General features: G+C 46.2%; 1 protein-coding gene across 2 annotated transcripts; it reads right to left on the bottom strand.

Moving 5' to 3' along the window:
• Positions 1–3,801: 3,801 nt before the first annotated feature.
• On the bottom strand, positions 3,802–24,600 carry LOC128344323 (C-type lectin domain family 5 member A-like). 2 transcript variants are annotated; one of them, XM_053294238.1, is made up of 6 exons: positions 24,277–24,600; positions 15,098–15,268; positions 11,290–11,355; positions 11,058–11,194; positions 9,200–9,309; positions 3,802–4,224 (listed from the first exon to the last, which is right to left on the bottom strand). In XM_053294238.1, the coding sequence occupies exons 2-6, from the start codon at positions 15,174–15,176 to the stop codon at positions 4,116–4,118; spliced, it is 501 nt and encodes a 166-aa protein (XP_053150213.1). In that variant the 5' UTR covers positions 15,177–15,268; positions 24,277–24,600; the 3' UTR covers positions 3,802–4,115. The 2 variants fall into 2 exon arrangements, with proteins under 2 accessions (XP_053150213.1, XP_053150214.1); XM_053294239.1 differs by lacking the exon at positions 24,277–24,600 and adding an exon at positions 19,355–19,645.
• Between the last annotated feature and the right edge of the window lie 528 nt (positions 24,601–25,128).

Here is a 25,128-nt window from a genome sequence, read left to right as displayed (position 1 = left end):
CAGGACTTTCTCAAGTACATTTGATTTAGGCAGGATGTCAGCCGCTTTCTTTGATTCAGTATATTTTGCATTGAAAATGTGTGCGTGCGGACACAAGTTGCAAGCAGAATGAGGGTGTGTTTTCTGCACACCACAAGCTACCATTTAATAAGAACCACTCCACACCAGTATTGGAGTTTGCTGAGTGAAGATTTTATTTTTGTCTGTGAGTCATCCACAAAGTAAAACATTTTGTGCTGAAATAAAGGAAGCTAAAAGTTTCTGGACAATGTGGTTAGGAAAAGGGGATATTTGGGTTATTTTTTGCATCATCAAGAATGAAGGGCTCAAAAACAAACTAGTCTGGTTACCTGTTTGCCTCCTTCCCTGAGCAGTGAGTCGTTTCAGGGCACAACAGTACAGAGTTTAGTCCTCTGGATGAGAGAACACAGGCGACTTGGGGCATCTTTGTCCTAGTTACATTATTTATGAATACAAGCATTGTGTGGACAAATCGATGCTTATAAGCAGATAGTGGAGCCGCTAAATCTTGCATCTGATCCCCAAAGAGAGCAACTGCATTTCAAGGATGCATCAGCATTCTCTCAGCCGAAACCAAATTCAAATTAGAGATCTGTTTCTTTCTATGCCAGCTGCAAAACTGGTGCAAACGTTCTCTCTCTCTCTCCCCCCACCTCTCCCTCTCCCCCCTGCACGGTAAGTGCCTAGTCAGGAAAACATCCGTAGCCATTAAGAAACATTGGAGGTTTTTTTGTTTATTCGTTGACTCCCCATCAGATGACATGTTGACTGCCCACCATCAGATGACTCCCCATCAGATGACATGTTTGTTGGAGCTAGGACCTGGCAGCATCATCTCTCAGCTGCAATATCTCATTGTGACCATGGGAGGGTGGGGGTTACAGTCATTAATAAAAGTGCTGGACTCCTCCCCTCTTTGTTCTTCCAGTGTTAGTCTCCATTTTGTCTCTCCAGAGATGGCTGTTTGTTTTGGTCTCTCTCTTCAGCCATGAGCTACAGCTGCTTTCTCGAGAAGGCAGATCTGGCCACAGTTACCCACGCCTTTGGAACACAGGAACATAAGAAGCTGCCATATACTGAGCCAGACCATTGGTCTATCTAGCTCAGTATTGCCTTCACAGACTGGCAGCGGCTTTGCCAAAGTTGCAGGCATGAATCTCTCTCAGCCCTCTCTTGGAGAAGCCAGGGAGGGAACTTGAAACTTTCTGCTCTTCCCATAGCGGCTCCATCTCCTGAGGGGAATATCTTACAATGCTCACACGTCTAGTCTCCCATTCATATGCAACCAGGGCAGACCCTACTTAGCCAAGGGGACAAGTCATGCTTGCTACCACAAGACCAGCTCTCCTCAGCCACTTCATGGCTGGATTACTGTAACACACTCTACGTAGGGCTGTCCTTGAAGAATATTTGGAAACTGCAGCTAGTACAAAATGCGGCAGCTAGGGTTTTATCTGGAGCCGCCCACTGGGATCACATCACCCCCATTTTGAAAGAGCTGCACTGGCTGCCAGTTTGTTTCCGGGTCCAATTCAAGTTGAGGGTTTTGACTTTTAAAGTCCTTCATGGTTTAGGCCCTGGATACTTGAGGGACCTCCTGCTCCTAAGGGTTGCTGCCCACTCGCCAAGGTCATCTGAGGGGGCTCTGGTCCGGGTGCCGACAATGAGGGAGGCTTGAATGTTGTGCATGCAGGACAGGGCCTTCTCTTTTGCTGCCCCCAGACTCTGGAATGCTCTCCTGGTGGCTATTCGCTCCTTGGTCCCCATCACATTTTTAGAAAGAATGTGAAATCTTGGCTTTTTACCCAGGCTTTTATATGATTATCTCTACTGCTGCTTCTTTGTATTTTGTATGGTTATATTGTGCTTGTATTTTAAATCTTTTTAGTCAGATCTATGTTTTTATATTCTAGCGTAATATTTTAATTGTATAATTTTTATAGGTTTTTTTTTTCTGTGTGAACCGCCTTGAGATTGTTTTAATGAAAGGAGGTATATAAATTCAAATATATCTATGTCTATATCTATATCTATAGATGCGGGCACTTTCAAATTTGTTTGCAACCTTTTCTGTAAATAAATCCTTGTACTTCTTCAGTACTAAAGAACTGGCTCTAGACCTCTTGCTTTGCTGCTTTCTCACCAAACTGTTTTTGCTCTACTACTTGGGGACTGAACTGCCATTCGTCCCCTATAATGTTAACTCTCAGTGTTAGACCCAGTCATTGTAATCAAAATGGTCCAAACTCATAACACCATACCAGTTTTAATCTATGCTGTCTACAAGTGTAACAGCCAACGGCACAATCTACAGGGCCAGTGTGGTTTAATGATTAAAGTGCCAGACCAAAAAAACCCAACAACAACCTCATGGAAACCTAGGTTCAAGGGGGAGGGAACCATGGCATCTATGCCACTCTCTGCTCCTAAGAAATGCAACAAACGATACAGTTTCCCCTGTACTGCTTGTGATATACTGAAATGAACGTCAGTATATACATTGTGAGTCTTCTGGGGTAGGGAGCTGCCTGCTACTGTGCTTTGTCACCACTATAGCACTATATGAAATAATAACTACTAGCCGACCCTGCACAAAGCATCTGTGTGGCACTTCGGGGCCGGCTGTTTTCCCCTCCCTCCCCCTCCTGTCCCAGTGTCTCCTCTTTTCTGCTTCCCTCCAGCCCCGCACTCTCTAGCCCTCCCCCCTTCCATTCCTCCCCCACACAGAGACTCACTTGGCGCTGGGCGACCAAAATGGGTCCCGCTGCCCACCTGCGCCGTTTTTTTCTCCCTCCTGTCCACATGCTGCCGCTTTTCTCTCCCCCCGCCCACTGCTGCTTTTCTCTCCCCCCACCTGCTGGCCGCCACTTTTCTCTCCCCCTCGCCCGCTGCCATTTTTCTCTCCCCTCACCCGCCGCCACTTTTCTTCCCCCCGCCTGCCCGCTGCCGCCGCTTTTCTCTCCCCCCCGCCCACCACCACTTTTCTCTCTCCTGCCTGCCCACCACCAATTTTCTCTCCCCCACCCACCTGCCTGCCGCCACTTTTCTCTCCCCCCACCCATCTGCCTCAGCTTTTCTCCCCCCCTCCGCCCACCCAATACCGCTTTTCTCTGCCCGCTCACCGCTCGCCACCACTGCTTTTCTTCCCCTGCCTGCCTGCTGCCACAGCTGTCCCCATCCCAGCTGCTTTTCTCTCCCCCACCCCTCTGCCCACCACCGCCGCAGCCACTTTCTTCCCCCTCTCCTACTCCCTCCTCACTCGACCGGGCCTCTCGCCGGAACTCTCGCAGTGTGTCGCAAGAGTTCCGCTGCCAAATCCTGGACACACATGCCGGCTAAAAAAATTAATTATATAGATATTAAAATTCCACTGCATTTCAATGATTCTGTTGAGAGTATAATGAGCTAGAGTAGTGTTTCCTAAACCTGTGGAAGCTGTTTTCTGAACTATAATGGATGACATATTTCACTCTCCTTCTCTACAAAGGTTCACTTTTTATAGTGTGAAAAAGTAGGAATTCTCTGCCGCCCCCCCCCTCCCGAACCTACCCTGTGTATTTAGAGATGAGCTCCTGTTCTGGTGTACTTCCTGATTAGAAGAGTAGAAACCCATAGAAGTTACTCAGGCAGTGCCACAACAGGCAGCCTCCTCTGACAGGGGCAGCAGGAGTGACTGAATGATCCAGTTGCACCCCATGTAGAAATATGGCAGACTTGCCTGCCGAGAGAGCACTAACAATCTCAGACCATAAACACAAGGCGGTGCATCTCCAAAGGTGCTAAAGACAATTCTATTCTTTATTTTCACTTCAGCTTCTTCATATATGCAATGCATTGCAAGTAGTATATAGATTCTATGTCAGGGCAGAAGTCTCTTCTTGTTTCCTGAATGAAGGCTTTCTGTATCTTTGGAGAGATGCTCAGTGAAGTAGTGGGACGCCCTCTTTCAGCATGAGTGAAAAGAACCATCCTTCTCCAGGGCCATTGGTTGTGTGCGACGACAGCTGGATCAGGGTTCTAGTTCTTTACTCAGTCAAACAAAGAATCCAGACCTCCCAGATAGCTGAGCATCTTCTCTATATAGGGGATGCTCCTTATGTGTTCATCTCACAAATCCAGCGATGTGGAACAGAGCAAGACGCGGTGCCAGTGGAAGATAATCCAACCACAGCACAGGGAAAGCCTTTATATGGAATATTAAATCTGTGGAGAGAAACCCAGTAAAAAGGAATCACATGAACTTTTACAACAGACTTATGGCCATTATGGGCAGTTGCTTAGCCCTGGGTTCAAATTCATGTGAATTTGTCTTTTCTGCCCACATTGCCTCCACTGATAACAACAACAACAACATTTTATATCCTGTTCTTCCTCCAAGGAGGCCAGAGCGGTGCACTGCATACTTAAGTTTCTCTTTACAACAACCCTGTGAAGTAGGTTAGGCTGAGAGAGAAGTGACTGGCCCAGAGTCACTCAGCAAGTATCATGGCTGAATGGGGATCTGAACTTGGGTCTCCCTGGTCCTAGTCTAGCACTCTACCCACTACACCACGCTGGCTCTCCACGTCCAGCTGAATTGTCTAGGGATGTGAGGGGGCTACTATGTACCCCCTCTCCCTTAAATTTAAACTTGGAACCATCGGTTACTCGCTGTGATGTTTTAATGACTTTTTTGTGGATAAAATGTCTCCGACACGGGCCGAGCTGGATTCCACAGTTACTGCAGGGTCTACTGTGGAGGTGTCCAGCAACTCATCTCATGGGGTTAGATGGGATCATTTTCATTTGTGACCCCTGAGGAAGTGGACAAACTGCTTCGGAGTTTGCATCCTACAACCTGTTCTCTTGACCCTTGTCCGACTTGGCTTATTTCATCTGATAATTATTTTATCAAAGAGGGTCTGGCAAATATTATAAATGCTTATCTGATGCCTCCCTATCTTAAGGAGGCTATTATTAGACCTCTTTTGAAGAAAGCTGGCTGGATCCATCGGAGTTAGCTAATTACAGACCTGTTTCTAATCTTCCATTAGGGGTGTGCACAGAACCGCGGAGCTGCGGTCCGGCACTGGGTGGGGGGTTCCAAAAGAGTGTGTGTGGGGGCTTTACTCACCCCTTCAAGAATTCTGAACGTATATATTCGAGTAAGCGGGCGGCATACCTCCCTGCCGCCCGCTTCACTCCCCCTCCTCCGGCGGCGCGCGTTTCTCCTTAAATTTCTGGGTTCAATTGCAATCGGGCGGCAGGGTAGCTCCCAGTCCCTGCCGCCCGGCTCTTCCATACCCCCGTGTCTCGGCTGGCGGCCGCCCCCTGCTTAATCACAGGACCCCTGCCACCCCTTCCCTTCCAATACACAGGCGGCCGGCAGGAGAGCTCTCCTGCCGACCCCGTCCCCTTCCCCAGCTCGGCTGCAAATGGCTTCTAGGAAGCCTTTTGCGCGCCTGCGCAAAAGGCTTCCTAGAAGCCATTTGCAGCCGAGCCGGGGAAGCGAGCGGACAGCAGGGAGTTCTCCCGCCGCCCGCTCGCTGAAGTTAACGTTAACTTCAGCGAGCGGGCGGCGGGAGAACTCCCTGCCGTCCGCTCGCTTCCCCGGCTCGGCTGCAAATGGCTTCTAGGAAGCCTTTTGCACAGGCGCGCAAAAGGCTTCCTAGAAGCCATTTGCAGCCGAGCCGGGGAAGGGGACGGGGTCGGCAGGAGAGCTCTCCTGCCGGCCGCCTGTGTATTGGAAGGGAAGGGGTGGCAGGGGTCCTGTGATTAAGCAGGGGGCGGCCGCCAGCCGAGACACGGGGGTATGGAAGAGCCGGGCGGCAGGGACTGGGAGCTACCCTGCCGCCCGATTGCAATTGAACCCAGAAATTTAAGGAGAAACGCGCGCCGCCGGAGGAGGGGGAGTGAAGCGGGCGGCAGGGAGGTATGCCGCCCGCTTACTCGAATATATACGTTCAGAATTCTTGAAGGGGTGAGTAAAGCCCCCCCTATTCTTTTTAGAACCCCCCACCCGAACCAAAACCACCCCGTGTCCAGACCGGTCTGGAGGCCTTTAGAATGGCCTCCGAACCGGTCCGTGCACATGCCTATCTTCCATGGTTGGGCAAGTTGATTGAGCAGGCGGTAGCCTAGCCTTTCAGCTCTAGGCAGTTTTGAATGATGCAGACTATCTAGTCCTATTTCAAACTGTCTTTCGGGTGGGCTATGAGGTCGAGACTGCCTTCGTCAGCCTGATGCATGATCTCCAACTGGCTCTCAACACAGAGAGTGTGACTCTGTGGATCCTTTTGGATCTCTCTGCAGCTTTCAATACCATCGACCACGGTATCCTTCTGGACCATCTGAGGGAGGTGGGATCAGGTGGCACTGTTTACAGTGGTTCCACTCCTACCTCACTGGCAGATTCCAGACAGTGTTGTTTGGAGACTGTTGTTTGGCTAAGCGATAACTAAAGTGTGGAGTTCCACAAGACTCCATACTGTCTCCAATGCTCTTTAACATCTACATGAAACCACAGGGAGAGATCATCAGGAGGTATGGTGTAGGGTTTATCAATATGCTGATGACACCCAGATCTACTTCTCCATGTCGACCTCATCAGGAAATGGCATATCTTCCATAAATTCCTGCCTGGAGGCAGTAATGGGCTGGATGAGGGATAACAAACTGAAGTTGAATCCAAATAAGATGGAGGTACTGACTGTTGGGGGTTGGGACCCCAAAGATGGTTTAGATCTGCCTGTTCTGGATGGGGTTACACTCCCCTTGAAAGATCAGGTATGTAGATTGGGAGTGCTCCTGGACTCAACTCTTTCCCTGGTTTCTTAGGTTGAGGCAGTGGCCAGGAGTGCTTTTTATCAGCTTTGGCCGATACGTCAGCTATGTCCATTTCTAGAGGTGAATGACCTTAAAACAGTGGTACATATGCTGGTGACCTCCAGGCTTGACTACTGCAATGCACTCTATTTGGAGCTGCCTTTGTACGTAGTCCGGAAACTACAATTGGTACAGAATGTGGCAGCCAGATTGATCTCTGGGAAAACATGAAGGGACCACATAACACTGGCTTTAAAAGAACTGCACAGGCTGTGAATGTTTCCGGGTGAAATGCGAAGTGCTGTTTATCACCTATAAAGGCCTTAATGGCTTGGGTCCAGGCTGTTTAAGAGAGTACCTCCTTTGTCATAAACCCTGCCACCTTTTATGATCCTCTGGAGAGGTCTGGTTACAGTTGCCACCAGCTTGTTTGGTGGCAACCCAGGTCTGGGCTTTCTCTGTGGCTGCCTCAGGGCTTTGGAATATGCTTCCTCGTGAAATAAGATCATCTCCTTCTCTGTTTGTTTTCAGGAAGACCTTCACCTGTTCTTGCAGGCTTTTAATTAGAATTATTTTTTATAATTTGTTTTTTAAAAAATTGTGTTATGCTACTGTTTTTATTGTGTTTCTGTTTTTATGCTACTGTTTTTATTATTTCATGTATTTTAATCTGTGATTTTAAAATATTTTAAATTTTGTACACTGCTTAGAGATGTACATATCAGGTGGTTTACAAATATGATTGATTGATTGAAAAACAAACAAACAAGGGAGCAATGCAGCAGTGGGTCAGCAATAGTTGTTGTTGTTGTTAATTATTACATTTATATCCCACTCTTCCTCCAAGGAGCCCAGAGTGGTGTACTACATACTTAAGTTTCTCTTTCACAACAACCCTGTGAAGTAGGTTAGGCTGAGAGAGAAGTGACTGGCCCAGCGTCACCCAGCAAGTCTCATGGCTGAATGGGGATTTGAACTCGGGTCTCCCCAGTCCTAGTCCAGCACTCTAACTACTACACCACACTGGCTCTCTTTATGGAGTTAGTTATGGAGGCTATATTATGTTATGGGGGTATATTATAGTTATGGAGGCTAGTTATAGTTATGGAGGATGCTCCCACACTTGCTTCCACGTGCTACCTCTAGGCCCACACAGCTACCCAAGCTGGTGACTTGAGGAATCTAGACTGCACTGTCTTGTGCAGGCCCCACAACTTGTATCCTGTCACTCACTCTCAGCCTAACCTACCTCACAGGGGTGTTGCGAAGATAAAGGGATAAGAAAATAAAGGGATAAGATAAAGGGATAATCTTGTGAAAATTAAGAGAGTAATCCTTCTTTGTTATGAGCCCCCACCCCGCCACGGCCTATTGAGATCATCTGGGGAGGTCTGCCTGCAATTGCCACTGGCTATTCTGGTGGCTGCTGAGGGACGGGCCTTCTCTGCTGCTGGAGTCCTGAGGCTTTGAAATGCGTTCCCTGCTGAAGTGAGAGCCTCCCCAACTCTGACAGTTTTTAAGATGATACTTAAGACATATTTCTTCACTCAAGCTTTTAACTAGATTTTAATGTGAATTTGTTTTAAAGTCTTCTAATATTTTAATTGCAGCTTTAATTATGTTGTATTTGTTGTAAGCCACCCAGAGATGCAAGATTGGGGTGGTACACAAATATACTAAGCAAGCAAACAAACAATAATAATAATACAGTAAATGCTACTGTTAGTAAAAGGTCTGATTGTGTCCCTGTTTTGTGTGCAGCTCCATGCGCTGCCAGGAGACTAAGCATTTATGTAGTATTGAAAATGTAATAATGAATAAAAAAATATTATTTTTATAATAATTTGACACGGTTGCACCTGGGTGTCCTCTCCTGACCCACCGAGCCCAAGCGACTCCCTGGTACACAGGTGAGTTGTGGACAATGAAGCAGGTTGGTAGATGGCTTGAGCATCGTTGGCATACAACTCAGCTTAACTCAAAGGTGGTGCTGGGTAATGCCTGTTCCACCCACTGGCCTTTGGCCTATGGGGTAACACAGGGATCTGTTCTGTCCCCCATGCTGTTTAACATCTACATGAAACCTCTGGGAGTGGTAAATAAAAATTTTAAAAATATGGAAGCCATCCACAGAAGCAGTCTATTGAGTCTTCCTCTCCAGCTTTGCCAGTCCTCTGTTGGGTGAGCTACAGCTGCATTGGGTATGCTGTCAAACACCTGATTACTCTTGATCATGTGAGCCCCTTTTTGTGCTTCACAGTGATCCTTACAACAGTCATGTCAAGTAGTGTAGGCCAGTCTTGAGTTAATGGCTTGCCCTCTCCTCATATCACCCTATATATGTTATCAGTGATCAGAATGATACTGAACTTACATGTCAGGGTTAAGCTCTGTGTTGTCAATCCACTTCCATCCCCCAACGGAGCCACTCTGGGTCAAGCCAATGAAATAATTTTCATGCTGAGTTCTGGTCTGGAGGAACATCTGGATAGGATACATTTGGAGAGTACAAAATGCAGTGAAACCCAAGCTCTTTAATTTATATACCTCCTGACTCCAAAGGCTCTGGGCAGTTCACACAAATAAATATAATAGAAACAAAACAAAACAGCTATTAAAACAATTTAAAACAATTTTTAAAAATTCAACAATTACTAAAAGCCAGGCTAAAAAAATGCATTTTATGGGCTCTTTGAAAGGCTGAATAACCATTAAATTCACAAATGTCTATAGGGAACATATTCCACAGCCCAGGAACGACTATAGAGAAGGCCTGCCAGACAAGCTGGCAGAATCTGGAGACAGACCTCTCTTGAGGACCTTAATGTATGGTGGGGATCATGTAGAAGAAGGCGCTCTCCCAGGTAACCCGGTCCTGTATGGAAATACAGTGTGGAAGCAGTGCAGAGATTCTTTTCTCAAGCAACATTTTGGGAAAAGGAAGGAGGTAAGGGCCCCCTATGTAAGCCTGTTTTCTCTGTACTCATATATTACCAGCCAACTGAAGTTAGACCACAAAACCTTAGGCCATCATCAATTAGCTAGTCTTGAAGGACTTTGGGTTGCTTTTGCTAGCCTACAACAGACTAATATGGCTCTCTCTAGGCTGCATATTTTATGTCAATTGTTTTGAAGGGAGAACAACAGATAAGCATCTGCATATAAAATCAATACAAGGCCATGAAGCAGAGATTATAATAATTTTGAATAGAAAATACTTCCAGTAGGCAACTTTATTGAAAATTATAACTTCCCAGGACAGCTGAAATGGATTTGATTCCAAACAGTGTCCCTAAAATTCTCCTTGGCAAATTATGTTGAATATTTACCAATTAATCTCAAAATACTCTTAACATTTGCTGAATATTCACCAAAAACTGGATAGGCAGAATTAAAGGGCATTAGAACGGTCAGATGTGTTTATGCAGCCTATTTGTTTTCCATGTCCAGCTTGCCCGTAGTCCCCTATTGTGCTTCTTATTCTTGTGCTGATCATTACTGTGCTTGTATTGTATTCTCAATCACACAACATGGCAATGGCCTCAGCTTAGTAGGCTTTATACCAGAATTAGACATGTATACTTAGACTAATTCACAAAAGATATGCCTATCCCTGGTTATTAGCCATGAGAGCTAAACGGAACCTCCATGTTCAGAGGCCACAGCTGACATACCATGCAGCACACTGTCAGTCAAAGAGGGATGCGTGTGCACAGCTTGTGAGCCTGCCAAGAGCCTGTCCTTGCTGGCAGCGGAGGCAGGGAAGTCTCTATGCACACTCAGCGGTGTGTAATCATTGCAGTGACGACATTACCACCATTGGGAATAATGGCAGCAACAGTGTAGTAGCAAATATGCACAGCTGAGTGTGCATGAAGCTTTCTCTTCCTTCACTGCCAATGAGGACGGCCTGTGCCTCTTTGATGGGCGATGCACTGTACGGTATGCCAGCCACTTTTCTGTAGAATTAGTTACAGAGGGTAAACAGGGGAGGGCTGTTGCCTTCACCCCTCTGCTTCTTGGAAGCATCTGGCTTGCCACTGTTGAAGAAGGAATTCTGGGGGCCCTGGTCTAACTCAGCAGAGCTGCTCTTACGTTATCACCCTGCTGCCTTCGGATCTCTCAAAGGCTAGCATATGTGCTGTGCTCTAGTGAGAGCACATTAGTCATGGCCTCGATGGTTTATTTTTCACACAGAATACTTTGCTTATGAAACAAATCCCACTTCTCACCAGTTCCGCTTTGCTCTTGACAATGGCGAGACGAGAATTTGATTGAGCACAGTCCTTTTTGCTGGCATCCCATGTTTTTTCGAAAGTAGAAAAAAAATAGCATTTGCCCTCAAACAGTATCCAACTTCTTGAGCATTCTGTAGAAGACAGGAGAAACAGGTGGCAGTTGCTTTTAACTTGCAGAGAGGAACAGAACTCTCAAGTCCTTGGCTTGCTTTTGTTGCTAACCCACCTTTTCTCCCATCTGGGGTGGAGCTGTTGGGTTCTTGGAAAGCAGGAGCAGGGAAGATCTGTGAAACTGAACACAGAAGATCCTGAATATGTTAGAAGAAACACCTCAGATGGAAAATGGGTAGTGTGGGGCTCAGCCCTAGACCTGCTCCAAAGACAACAATGCCCTCAGGTCTTCTGAGACTTGAGTATACCAGGAGCAAGAATAAGATAGTAATTCTCACCAAAAAAAAAGTAGGCAGAATGAACATGTGGGGAGAGTGGAATCATGACTAGCCCCACTCCTACCTCCTTGCATTCCGGGACTCTCTTTAGACCTCCAGATTAATGTATGGAGGTTGAAGGCTGTCAGCCATGTGGTGCGATCCTGTCCCCCTCCCTCCTCCATACACATTTGTTGTGTGAACCGGGCTTATGGAAATGATACATGTGTTTGCAAATACTTATGCCATCAGCCCTTAAAACTGCTAAATATACACCTGAAACAATTAGGTGTACATCTCACCAAACTAATCTGCGAAGCAGCCTTTTGATGTTCACAGAAGCAGTCTGCCCAGCAGTGTGCTGGAGGGTGACCAGATTCCTAGAGGGATTGCTTTTGTGCAATTAGTAGGGCAATGCAGGACCTTGACTGAAGGACACGGAGAGGGAGAGGCATGGGGGCTGCTCATTTAGAAGCGGGGAGTGGTACAGTGGAGGCATGGGCCATGACATCAGGGGTCTGTGCTGGGTGGGACTGACGTTCAGCAGCAGGGGCGTAGCAAGGGGAGAGGGGGCCTGTGTTCATCCCTCTCTCGGGCGGCCCCCCAGAGTGAGGGAGACAATGAAGAAAATAGGGAGGGATGGAGCTGGAGGGCCCTCAGGAGCTGGGGGCCCGTGTTTTGAACACTTTTGTTCAATCATAGCTACGCCCCTGTTCAGCAGTAGAACGCCCTGCTTTGCATGCAGGAGGCCCCAGGTTTAATCCCTATAGCATTCCCTGATAGGACTGGGGGAAAGACTCCTTTCTGAAACTCTGGCAAGCCACGCCGGCCAGTGTAGACAACATGGAACTAGAGAGACTAAGGGTCTGACTTGGTCTAAGGCAGTGTTATATGGGTGCAGGGCCAGCTACTCAGCAGCTGTGTACAGTGATGAGCTAGCAGTCCTCTGCCACCTTACAACAACTTCTTGTAGGGGTGCTCTTCTCCACACAGTGACAGGTGGTGGTAGGTAGCTAGTAGCGACCCTCCAGCAAAATGCCTCATGAGCTATCACTAGATGCTCAAATGTCTGCAATTTCCTGTCCGTAACCTGCTTTAGAATGTTGCTGGTGCTGGAAATCTAACTAACCTCACTGGGTGGTTTGTTCGGATACACATAGACCTAAGAAGAACTCACCACGATATAGTGGTCTGGGAAGTTATGATGTACAAGTAGGCATGGATCTTTAAAAGCTTCTAGGTAGTACGAGTGTAAAGCGTCTCGGAACACCAGTAAGTGAAGAATTAATATGGATAAAATATTTAATATAGAATATCAGTTAAAATATCAATATAAAAAGTCTATAAAAGAGAATGAATATCCATATCAAAAATACTGAAGAAATACCGATTGAGTGAACATTTGAAATCAACCTCACTACTAAAGTCTCTAAAATGAGCACACCAAGAATACTATGACTATGCCCATACTATGCCCATAGGATGTCGTCCTAAGTTTCTAAATATCCAGTATGGGTGGGTGAAAATTCCAATTAACTCTGAAAGATGTAAATGCGCAAATGGTAAATCCTGTAGGACACTGGAGTCAACTGTAGGTCTAGAGAAGTATCCTTCTGCATCCAATATAGCCATATGTGTTTCGGCCTCCACGGAGACTTTTTCAGTGGCCTAACTACTATGGAAGAATAATTGTGGTTCGCAAAATGGTGCCTGTCATCTGAAACCAGGTACGTTATCCTGGTTAATATGGCTTCCAAAATCTTATAACATTTGATGTCTTATCCACATGGCCGTTAGTTCATGTTATCTATTCTCAGTGGAATACTATCACCTTTCCTTGGAGGAAGTGCAGATAGAAATGTAAATGTATATCCTAAACATGTAAATGTTTTAAATGTAAAAACAAAACAAAAATTAAAATGCCACTTTTCAGTCATTTCATACCAGTTTTCAGTCCCCTCAAGAACCCTCATCGGGTTTGTCCACCCCAGCAGTTATTAAACTTTCTAAAAACAGCCGACTATACCACAGCTCTCCTGATACCATATCTAGTTGTCATCTGGGAGCTGTGCAGGCATTGCAGGCATGGCTTTGTTGAGCAAGTTTAATGGGTTCATGTTCTTGAGACACCACCTTTGCTTCCCCCTCACTCCCCGTCATCTGTGTCTCCTTACACCCCCTGAGATTGAGAAAGTGTTTTCTCTCTTTGAAGAATAAGGAAGTGACTCTAGTTTACAGATAACCCTGTCCTAGTCCACCACTCTAACTACTAAGCCAGCATAGAGTGGTGGACTAGGGCCGAGAAGATCCGATTTCAAATCCCCATTCAGCCATGGGCCATCCACTTATCTCTCAGCCTAACCTACCTCACAGGGTTGTTGTAAAGATATACATAACTATGTACACCACTCTGGGCTCCTTGGAGGAAGAGCAGTATATAAATGTAAGTAAATACTGTAAATAAAATAAAGGAAGTTCAAACAGGAAGAAATGTCAGAGATAATGGACAAATCTTGTCACCATTTCTTCACACTATATGACGTCTGAAAACAAATGATTTATTTTCCAGAACACTGAAAGCAATTAGAAAGAGGGATTACCACTCCTGTTATGTATACTCATCCTACTTTTACCAGTGTTCAAGCAGGTGTTGCAGGTTTTTGTACTGTTTCAGAAACCTGTTTGGCCAGACCACAATGGGGCAAAAGAAATAGGTATGCACATCACTGGGAAATCTCTAGTTACCAGGCTGGTGCTGCCCTGGGCAAGTTCAGTCCGCACTGCCTGCCATTAGATGCTCCCACTAAATTACTGTATGCTGAACAGCGCAATAGTAGCACCATAAATTGTTAAAAATATCAAAACTAAAATTTGTAATAATAAACAAGTAGGTCTAAGCAGAATGAGCAGACCTTCTTTCCTCTTCTTTTAACACTGAAGTCAGATCTGTATTGAAGTGTAAACACACAAGTTCTAAGGCAGTGGTGCTTATTAGTTCAGTGGTTGCCATCTTGTTTCAAGATGGTGGATTGCCATAAAAAATACCCTTGCCAGGATCTCCCCATATATTGTAATTTGGATTCTAAAGACATGAGATGTAAAGGGATGGTGTTTCTAGTCTGAGTTGCTGCCATCTTGTTTCAAGATGGTGGATCACCAAAAACAAAAACAAAAACCACCAAACAACCCTTCCAAGAAGATCCCCTAGAATCTTTCCCAAAAAGTTTCATTTTTGTTTCAAAAGTTTCAAATATTCCCTTCAGGATCCCCTAGAGCTCCTCCCATGTACTGTAAATTTTGCTTGTATCAGACACAAACACACATATAATTGGGTGTGTGAGGGGGTGCAGAAACACACATGGACATGATGATCTCATAAGCCTTCTTCCTTTCAGAAAGTAGGTTAAAAAGAAAATAAACTCTTAGCAAACTGTAACCAGGTCAGTACTCCAGTTGCAGAAGGAATTGCCACAACTGAAATGCAGACAATGGATATGCAACAAGAGATGTGCAACATGAAAGTCGCTGTTAAGTTAGACTGCTTCTAAATCATTAGGTTGCATTGCTCCCCCCACCCCCATTAAATTAAATCAGAATGATACTCACAGTATACTAGAAACAGAGAAGTTCCTGTCAGCTTAATAGTTAAGATGACCAGAAGTGGAATCACAAGGCTCCAATTCATATTACCGTGCAGGACAGTCACAGAAGACCTAGAATGATTCCTCTTTGTTTGCAGATTGAAATCCTTAAGTATATCGTCAGCTCTGGTTGAATCTGAATTGTAAATACCCTCAGTTAAGAGAGAAAAAAACTGAGTGCAGCATATCAAGGCAGGATGGATCACCCTCTCTGATCCCCTTCAGCCAATACTACACATCTGGTTGACTGGCTGAAAGGGGGCGTGGCAGCACCTCTCCCTCCCTCCCTCCCCCCAACCCCCTCCAGCATTCTATTGGTTTTGTTTTACTTTCTTTCTCATCCCTATGCAAAGCCACTTCCCCCAGGCAGTTTTCTTAGCCAGACGTGCACCTAGGTAATTTGGGAGCTTGGACCTAAAGGCCTTGGGAGCCGCCCCCCCCCCCCGCAAATTAAGCATCATAATGCTCTGCGGGGGGGGGATCACACTACCCGAGACAGAGTAAAGAGGATTGGGGGCACCCCAGGGGCTGTGGAGAGGAGGAGGAGGAGGAGGAGGAGGAGGAGTACAACCCAGATCAGATCCCCAGACCCAAGGGAAGCCCTCTAAATCTGAGTTACCCTGAGCAGCCAGAGCTTGTTACCTCTCCTGCAGTCACCCCCTTGGAGAAGCTCTGGAGCTTTGGGGATCCAGTGCTCCCTAGTGAGGCTCCTGTCCTGTCCCCAGAATCCCCTCCATTGCCCTTGGAACTCCAGGAGCAGAAGCGAAGCCACACCAGGACTGAACCCTAACACCAGAAGTGAAGTGTGTGCCTGGCTGATCAGGGCTCTCTTCTAATGGGCCTGTTCAGGAGGGGGTAGACAGCTCAGGCACCTACTTTGGATCAGGGTCAGCCTGAGCTCCAGGAAGGGGTGGGACTCCTGGCTGCTTTTTTATATCATTATTTATTTATTTACACAGTCAGACAGGTGTTATTGACTGGTTTGTTTTATTCAGACATCGAGTCCTTCCCAAGGACCTGGGATGGCTGAATTTTATTGTCAATGTTGTTGCTGTTGTTATAGATATCGTCGCAGAATTTAGGCTGTTCCCAGTAAAGCTGCTTTTTGTAATTGGCTGATGTTGATTCCTGTGGCCTCTATGGTGTTGAGGTGCTCTTCAAGGTCTTTTGGAACTGCACCCAGGGCGCCAATTACTACTGGGATTATTTTATATTAGTACATTGCCCCCAACAAGTGTGGTGAATAAATGTATCTTTAGAGACTTCTTTAAAGCTGTCAGAGATGGGGAGGCCCTTTTTTTTCAGCACGGAATGCATTCCAGAGTCTTGGGGCGGCAACAGAGAAGGCCCGTCCCTGAACAGCCGCCAGTCGAACTGCTGGCAGCTGCAGACAGACCTCTCCGGATTATCTCAATGGACAAAGGGGCTCATAGTCAAGAAGACGTTCTCTTAAATACCCTGGACCAAAATTGTTTAGGGCTTTATAGCTTCTAACCAGCACCTTGTATTACACCAAGTAATGTATTGGTAGCCAGTGTTGTTCTTTTAATATAGGAGTAATGCGGTCGCTTTGAGATGACCCAGAGGCCAGCCTGGCTGCCACATTCTGCACCAATTGCAATTTCCAGACTATGTACAAAGGCACCCCGGCATTCTGTATCAAAGGGTACAGAGCACATTGCAGTAGTCAAGTCTGGAGGTTCCCAGCATATGTACAACTCTTCTGAGGCAGTTTGACACAGCTGGACTATCAGCCGAAGCTTATAGAAAGCACCTCTGCCTCAGCCTGAGAGATCAGAGAGAGGCCTGGGTCCAGAAGCAGTCCCAGGCTGTGTACTGTTTTATAGCTGCTTTCCTCATACACACAAGGAAATCTTATGTAGATTTAACTAAAGGCTTATTTAGCAACAACTCCATTTTCTCCATTTCCAAAAACGGATCCAGGGGTGATCCAGAAAATTACAGGCCGGTTAGCTTAATGTCTATTCCAGGCAAATTGATGGAAAGCATCCTCAAAGATAAAATTGTAAAACACATAGAAGATCAGGCCCTGCTTGGAGAGGTAAAATCTTGCCTCACAGACCTTTTGGAGTTCTTTGAGAGTGTCAACAAGTGTGTGGATAAAGGTGATCTGGTTGACATAGCATACCTGGACTTCCAAAAAGCTTTCGACAAAGTTCCTCATCAAAGACTCCTGAGGAAACTTAGCGGTCATGGGATAAGGGGACAAGTACATGTGTGGATTGCTAACCAGAGGCGTAACTAGGGAAAACGGCGCCCGGAGCAAGCACTGAAATTGCGCCCCCCCCGCCGCCCCCTTAGCTAAGCAGGGTCCACCCTGGTTTGCATTTGAATGGGAGACTAGAAGTGTGAGCACTGGAAGATATTCCCCTCAGGAGATGGAGCCACTCTGGGAAGAGCATCTAGGTCCCAAGTTCCCTCCATGGCAGCATCTCCAAGATAGGGCTGACAGAGATTCCTGCCTGCAACCTTGGAGAAGCCGCTGCCAGACTGGGTAGACAATACTGAGCTAGAGAGACCAATGGTCTGACTCAGTATATGGCAGCTTCCTATGTTCCTAAATACTACTGCAGCACACACACAAGACCCCTGTCCCATCCTGACACTAAGCCAACTTCCATAATCAAGATCCTACACACACACACACACAGACACACACACACCCCACAACTGCCTACTCCTAGATTTACAAGGAATACAAGCCACACCTAATGGCACAGCAGGGAAGTAACTTGCCTAGGGAGCAAAAGGTTGCGGGTTCGAATGGAAACACCTATATCGGGCAGCAGTGATATCTGAAGATGCTGAAAGGCAACATTTCATACTACGTGGAAGGAGGCAATGGTAAACCACTCCTGTATTCTACCAAATAAAACCACAGGGTTCTGTGGGTGCCAGGAGTCAAACCCAACTTGATAGCACAACAAGCCACACCAGAGCTACCAACTTTCCAATAAGCCTCTGCAGCTAACAACTACAGAGCCTTATTGGAAAGTTGGTAGCCCTGGTGTGGCTTGTTGTACTATCAAGTTGGTTTTGACAAGACAGGGTTGTTGTGAGAACAAAGCAGGAAGATTATGCAGGTTGCCCTGAACTTGGAAGAAGAACAAATATAATAGATAATGTAATCAACAAGCATCAAATAAATTGGGGCTTCTTCTTGCTGAGCCAGATTGTCTATCTAAATGAAATAATCCGTTTATAAACTCCCTTGTGAATAGTCCTACGCAAAGATTCATTGTTGCTGTTTTTAAATTATGTCATTTGCACATATTTCACACATTCAAACACAATCACTTACAGGGACATACATTGGGGAAGAGAAATTGCATCCATTTCCTTACAACATACAAATGCAGCTGGAAAGTGCTTGCTGGGCTGCAGTTCAGGCAGGGCAGGTGAAAAGGTCTGACCACTGCCCTATGTGAACTGAGCACGTGGCCCAGAAACTTCCACCACGCTCTGGGTCCTCCTGTAGGTCACTCAATCTGGAGAGAGATGCCTGAAGGCAGGAAGTTTGAGAACTAGTGTGCGGGATCAAGCTTATGATGAAAAAATTTACATTTGTATGGAATCTGCACTCTTTATAATTACCTTTTAAGAGATTTTCTCTACTGAACTGCCCAGTATACACAACCACAGCAAGTACATATCCTACAAACCCCACGTACACCAATATATTCTGCAAGAATTTCAACAATTGCAGCAGTACAGGATTACTACTGCAATTGCAGAAAATGTCAAGAGATTTAGTGCTCTTCAACCAATTGTGGCTACTCATGAGCTTGGACATAATCTCATGTAGACAGTTTAGTAGCAAAGACAATTATGTGAACCAAGTCTTGCTACCTCACCCTCAGTCTTGTCAGCTATGAGGGCATTTGCCTCAATGATGAAAAAACAGTACTCTGCACAGCCTTGGAAACACTCTGCTCTCAGTCAGTTCTAGGGCAAGGAGGATCAAACCAAGACAAAGAGAAAATAATTCCTACAGCCAAATCCTTGGCATACTTACTTGGAAGTAAGGCTCAACCTCATTCTGTCCAACCTTCCCACAATGAAATTGTATCCAAGGCAGCTAACTCAACTCACTGAATTCAGCAGCAATTACTTTAGATTAAAAGGACATAGAATAAAACCTGCTAGTTAATGATACAGAGAATATATAAGATTTAATTACTGAACATTGTGCATATTTTACCTTATACTCGCCCCATTCATAGAAAGGAAGTCCTACCAGAGGAGTTTGAGGCAAAGCTGGATTAGCATACTTGAACAAGACTGAAAAGAAAGCAAACCACCACTCCAAAAACTACACCAGGAAGAGGAGCAAAGAAGGAGCAACCCTCGGAAACGCGTGCCTCCTAAAAGCAGCATCAAGACAAGAACCAATCGGAGGAGGGCGAGTGTTGCGTAGGGAAAAGAGAAGAACTACATTTCCCGGAAAGACTCTGTCTCAGCAACAAGCCCGATTGCAATTGCAACATTGTGGTTACTGTACGTTGCAACCGTTCCAGTGCCTTTCCCCACGACTGATGCCTGTGGGAAGATGTCATCAGTGGGCACCCTTACATGGATCTCACCCCCGCCTCCACATCTCTGTAAATTAAGTCGTAGCCCAATAGAATAATTAATCATTTGTTACATTATAAAGAGCATTCCAACTGCTATCCTCTCTGGGGCACTTTGGGCTACTGCACAGAAAATTGCCAGAAAACAACCACCATGGCATGATTAAAACAAAAACAAAATGTTACAAACCCCACACTTTAAACACGGACTTGAATTAAGGGGAAAGAGCAGCAGCAAAGAAGCATCTTGAACCAAACACCTATCACGAGATGCCTTTTTAACCAAAAGTTGAATAGCAAGAGCTTCTCCCAGCAAGATAATTTTCTTCTAAACCCCCCACACCATTTCCCACCCCCACAGAACAAAAAAGCACCCCTGTCAGATATATGTCCTTGGATTATTCATACTTGCCATGCCATATTTACAGACATTTAAACACATAGAAAGAAGAGGATGTTAGTTCCAACTCAAGCAGATTTTTCCCCAGTGACTCTTTTGCAGAGATATCATCACCGTTACAAACGCTGCATTCCACCACCCCATAAATTATTATTACTTATTGGATAAACAAAAACAGTGGCAGCACCCCCACCCAAGAGAAATAACTTTCTTTCTTGGAATTGCCAGTATTACAGACAGATCTAGCCTGATCCCGTTTTCCCCCTTCCTAGTTCAAGGAGGAAACAGGTGTCCGAGTGAAGGGGAAAGGATTTCCAAATTTCCTATTACATACACACACACAAAGACATCGGGTTATGCAGAAATCTCCGAGGGGGGAGTCCAGGTCAGAGAAGTTTGAAAAAGGAGGAGGTTTGAAAAATTCCCAGCCAGGAAAAGACACCCCCCCACACATACACGCTGCCCCCCACCCTCGCCCAAAGAAGATGATGAGGATCAGCTGAGCGCCGGGGAGTGGAGAATATGCAGGCGAGATGCACGCAGTTGTGTTAGATCCATAGCTGTGAGCACCAAGTTCAGGCAGGAGAGAGAAGGTTTGAAGGGGGAAAATGCATGTTAAGAAACGTGCCTCTTCAGGCTGGAGTCGGGCGAATCGGAGCCTGGACGAGAGAACTGGAGCTGACTCTCTCTCTCCTTCTCTCGATGTAGCGGGCTATTTTTTGTCTCCTTTCTGTTTTGTGTGTTGTTGTTTTTAAGGGTGAGAGTAGAAGGGGTAGAGAGAGGAGAGCCAGCAAAACAAGCTCACTTCCTCAGAGATGAGCCAGGTAGCACCACTGAATAAGGGAGGGAGGGGTGGAGGACGCAATGGGAGAAGTTTGCTAGGGAAGCTGAGAGGAGAGGTTCATGTGGCAGGAAGGAAGGAAGTGGCAGAACGGGCGGGGATTGACATAAGAATAAGATTAATTAAGGCAAGACACGACACAGAGAAGTTCACACACCTTGTCGACCGAGTGCACGCTTAATTAATAATGATGACGCCCGACTCGAGGTCTGGTTCCACCCGCCGAATCCTTTCTATAATTCTTGTTGTTGTTATCCGTGCGCCGTCCTCCTGCAGCCCCAGCCCCAGCAACGCTCTCCCCCGCGCCACGTGCAGAAGGCAAGGCAAGCCTAGCCGAGCTGGGAGGAGTCTGTGAGCATGAAACTAGGCGCCGGCAAGCCAGGCCAGGCCAGCAAAGCAATGGGGGGGCGCAGGCGCTGCACGGAAGGGACCGCTCGTGGGGGAGGGGCCGAGGGGGCGCCGACGCGCTCCCTTGACTGCTCTGCTGAGCCAGAGAAATGTTTATTTTTTAAAAAAAATTATTAAAAATTTTTGGGATCGGTGGGGGTCATGGCGGCGCCCCCCCACGTGACCTGCAAAGATGGCGCCGGGCGCACCTGCCCCCCCTGCCCCCCCTATCGTTACGCCTATGTTGCTAACTGGTTGAAAGACAGGAAACAGAGGGTAGGTATAAATGGAGAGTTTTCACAATGGAGGAAAGTAAGAAGTGAGGTCCCCCAGGGATCTGTACTAGGACTGGTGCTTTTTAATTTATTCATAAATGATCTAGAAGTAGGGGTAAGCAGAGAAGTGGCCAAATTTGCAGATGATACCAAACTCTTTCGGGTAGTGAAATCCAAAATGGATTGTGAGGAGCTCCAAAAGGATCTCTCCAAATTGGGTGAGTGGGCAACAAAATGGCAAATGAGGTTCAATGTTGGCAAGTGTAAAGGGATGCACATTGGGATGAAAACCCCCATTTCAAGTATATGTTGATGGGATCTGAGCTGTCGGTGACTGACCAGGAGAGGGATAAGAACATAAGAACATAAGAACAGCCCTGCTGGATCAGGCCCAAGGCCCATCTAGTCCAGCATCCCGTTTCGCACAGTGGCCCACCAGATGCTGCTGCAAGCCACAGGCAGGAGTTGAGGGCATGCCCTCTCTCCTGCTGCTACTCCCCTGCAACTGGTACTCAGAGGCACCCCACCCCCAAGGCTGGATCTTGGGGTCATGGTGGACTGCTCCATGAAAGTGTTGACTCAGTGTGCGGCAGCTGTGAAAAAGGCCAATTCCATGCTAAGGATCATTAGGATTGAAAATAAAACTGCTAATATTATAATGCCTTTGTACATAACGATGGTGTGGCCACACCTGATGTACTGTGTACAATTCTGGTCACCTGAAAAAGAACATTATAGAACTGGAAAAGGTGCAGAAGAGGGCAAACAAGATGATCAGGGGCCTAGAGCACCTTTCTTATGAGGCAAGGCTACAACACCTGGGGCTATTTAGTTTAGAAAAAAGATGACTGCAGGGAGACATCATAGAGGCCACCTCCACCTCCAGAGCAGGGTGGCCAGAACCTAAGGGGTATACTCATGGGTCAAATGGGCCGTAAGCCAGAATTTGGCTTTAAAAAAGCCAAATCTGGCCACCTAGTTCCAGAGGCATCATGGCTCCAACAGCAGCCATGATGCCTCTGAGTACCAGTTGCAGGGGAGTAACAGCAGGAGAGAGGGCATGCCCTCAACTCCTGCCTGTGGCTTCCCGCAACATCTGGTGGGCCACTGTGTGAAACAGGATGCTGGACTAGATGGGCCTTGGGCCTGATCCAGCAGGGCTGTTATCTTCTTATGTTCTCCTTCTCTGACTCGGCATATGGCAGTTTCCTATGTTCCTACTCTTTTCAATGCATCTATAATCTGTGTATAGTGTACACATGTAAGGATTTGAATGCACCTACAGTTACTTACACATTATATTTAATGCATGTACTGTAGGATACCTCCTGCCTGTATCCTGCATCTGGGGGGCCTGCACCCAGACTCACTTTTAACTGAGTGCATGTACAATCATTCACACGAAAACATGTACATGTGTACCAACACCTGTACGCACGTACAATGTAATGGCTGCATAGATCTCCAGTGACTCAGCTAAGATTTGAAACACAGGCTTCCCAGGTAATAGCTCATGCAATTAACTACCACATTATCCTGGTGCTCAGATGTTTACTCCCAAAACAACATATCAAGGACACAGCAATGCAATGACAGTAATCCAATGGAGAATTAACTTCCATTTGGCAGGGAAAAGGAAGGGGAAGGGTGTTATATCTTTCCTAAGATTTTGGCTACAAATTAAGGTTGCCAGCTGATGAGGAAAAAATTGCTCAGCCTGCTCTTCCATCTTTTACAGAAGCTTAATCTACAGATGCCAATCAGCAGGTTCATCTTTTTACTCTATGGAGATAAACATTACCAAATGTCTGAAGTTCACATTGCAAAGAAACAGGAATGGGGAAAACCTAAGTTCCTATTCATGACTGGGGTTCTCTTGCTTTCATTTTGACTCCCATTGATGAATCCTTGTCCTGGGAAATAAAAGTCCATGTTGTATGATCACTCACTGCAAGAGCTGAGAGGCAAACTGGAGGTGACAGCAGCAGACCTATATGTCAGAGAAACAGGTCAGCTTCAGGTCCCTCTAAAGTACGAGATGGGTGGGCAGGAGTGGGGAACAGAGCCACTCCCACGTGCTTGACTTCCTCAGATCACTTCTCCCTAACAAGGTTTCATCCGCTGGGTCTGTGTGACTGGAAATAATCACTGCTGGGAGAAAAACCTGGGGAGAAGCAATTTGCGTGCAGCCCAAGCACACACACGACTTCGTACCTGGGGTAAAGGGCGCTCTTGCTCTCTTTAATCCAGGTTATTTTATTCTACTATTTCTAGCTGATTTGTAAGCTGACCATGGGTCGTAAATTCTATCTATCTATCTATCTATCTATCTATCTATCTATCTATCTATCTATCTATCTATCTATCTCCAGGTTAAAGCCCGGGTTAAAAGCTCGGGGTTGTGGGGTAGGCAGCTCCGGGATCGGCCCTGATCCCAGCACTTCACACTGGCAGCCAATCGCAGGCAGGCCTGCCCAAGCTGGGAGTGTGTGTGTGTGTGTGTATGTGAAGAGCCTCAATGAGTTCAATGCAATTTACTCCAGGTTTTGCAGTGTTAGGTTCCCAAGTTATGACTGTAAGCATAGATGAGAGAAATATGACACATGAACTCATCCTGTATAGAGGTAGAAATAAACAAAAGAAGCCTACCTGGTTTCTGGCTTTTTATTCCTTCCCTCCTTTCTGGAGATCTGGGCTTAAGCAGAATATTTCTCTCTTTTTGGCTTTCATCAAAGTCTTCTCTTCTCTTCTCTTGAATGGAGGATTCTAACTTCTCATTTCTTCCTCAGCCTGTTTGTGACTCTGGGGGATGGTTAGACAAGCTGTCTTGTGGAACACATGTTCCAAAAACTTCCCCTTGCATCACACTGCAGTAGGTTTGCAGTAATTCGCTAGCTGGTCATCCCTGTGTTAGGTAATCAGCGGCTGGTAGACCAGGGGAAGTTCAAGAATGTGATGTTAGTGCATCCCTGGAAGCAACCAAAGTCATATGTCATAAGATGCATGTCATATAATCTGATCTGAGGGACTGATGTGAAAGAGTGAGGTGACACATCCCTCCTCCTCCTCCTCCTCCTCCCTCCCAGCCATCTGTGTTTGGTCAGTGAAAGAGAAATGGCAGGCAAGAGAAATGAAACAATTAGGATTTCTGCCTAGAAAAATGGAAAAGCTGGGCAGGAGAACTGAAGCAGCTAGAGGTGCACAACTTGCTCTTTGGCGAGTAATTTGTTACTGTGCATATCGTAATGTGCTGCTGTTTTCAATTTCATCAAATGCTCAGCTTGTTATAGAACCCAAGGGAAAGAGTTGTGGGTTCGAATCCCTGCTGGTATGTTTCCCAGACTATGGGAAACACCTATATCAGGCAGCAGCGATATAGGAAGATGCTGAAAGGCATCATCTCATACTGCGTGGGAGGAGGCAATGGTAAACCCCTCCTGTATTCTACCAAAGAAAACCACATGGCTCTGTGGTCACCAGGAGTCGACACCGAATCGACGG

The sequence above is a fragment of the Hemicordylus capensis genome, chromosome 2 (genome assembly GCF_027244095.1).
Source record: "Hemicordylus capensis ecotype Gifberg chromosome 2, rHemCap1.1.pri, whole genome shotgun sequence".
NCBI classification, from domain to species: Eukaryota; Metazoa; Chordata; class Lepidosauria; order Squamata; family Cordylidae; genus Hemicordylus; species Hemicordylus capensis.
This window is presented reverse-complemented; position numbering and strand designations above follow the sequence as displayed.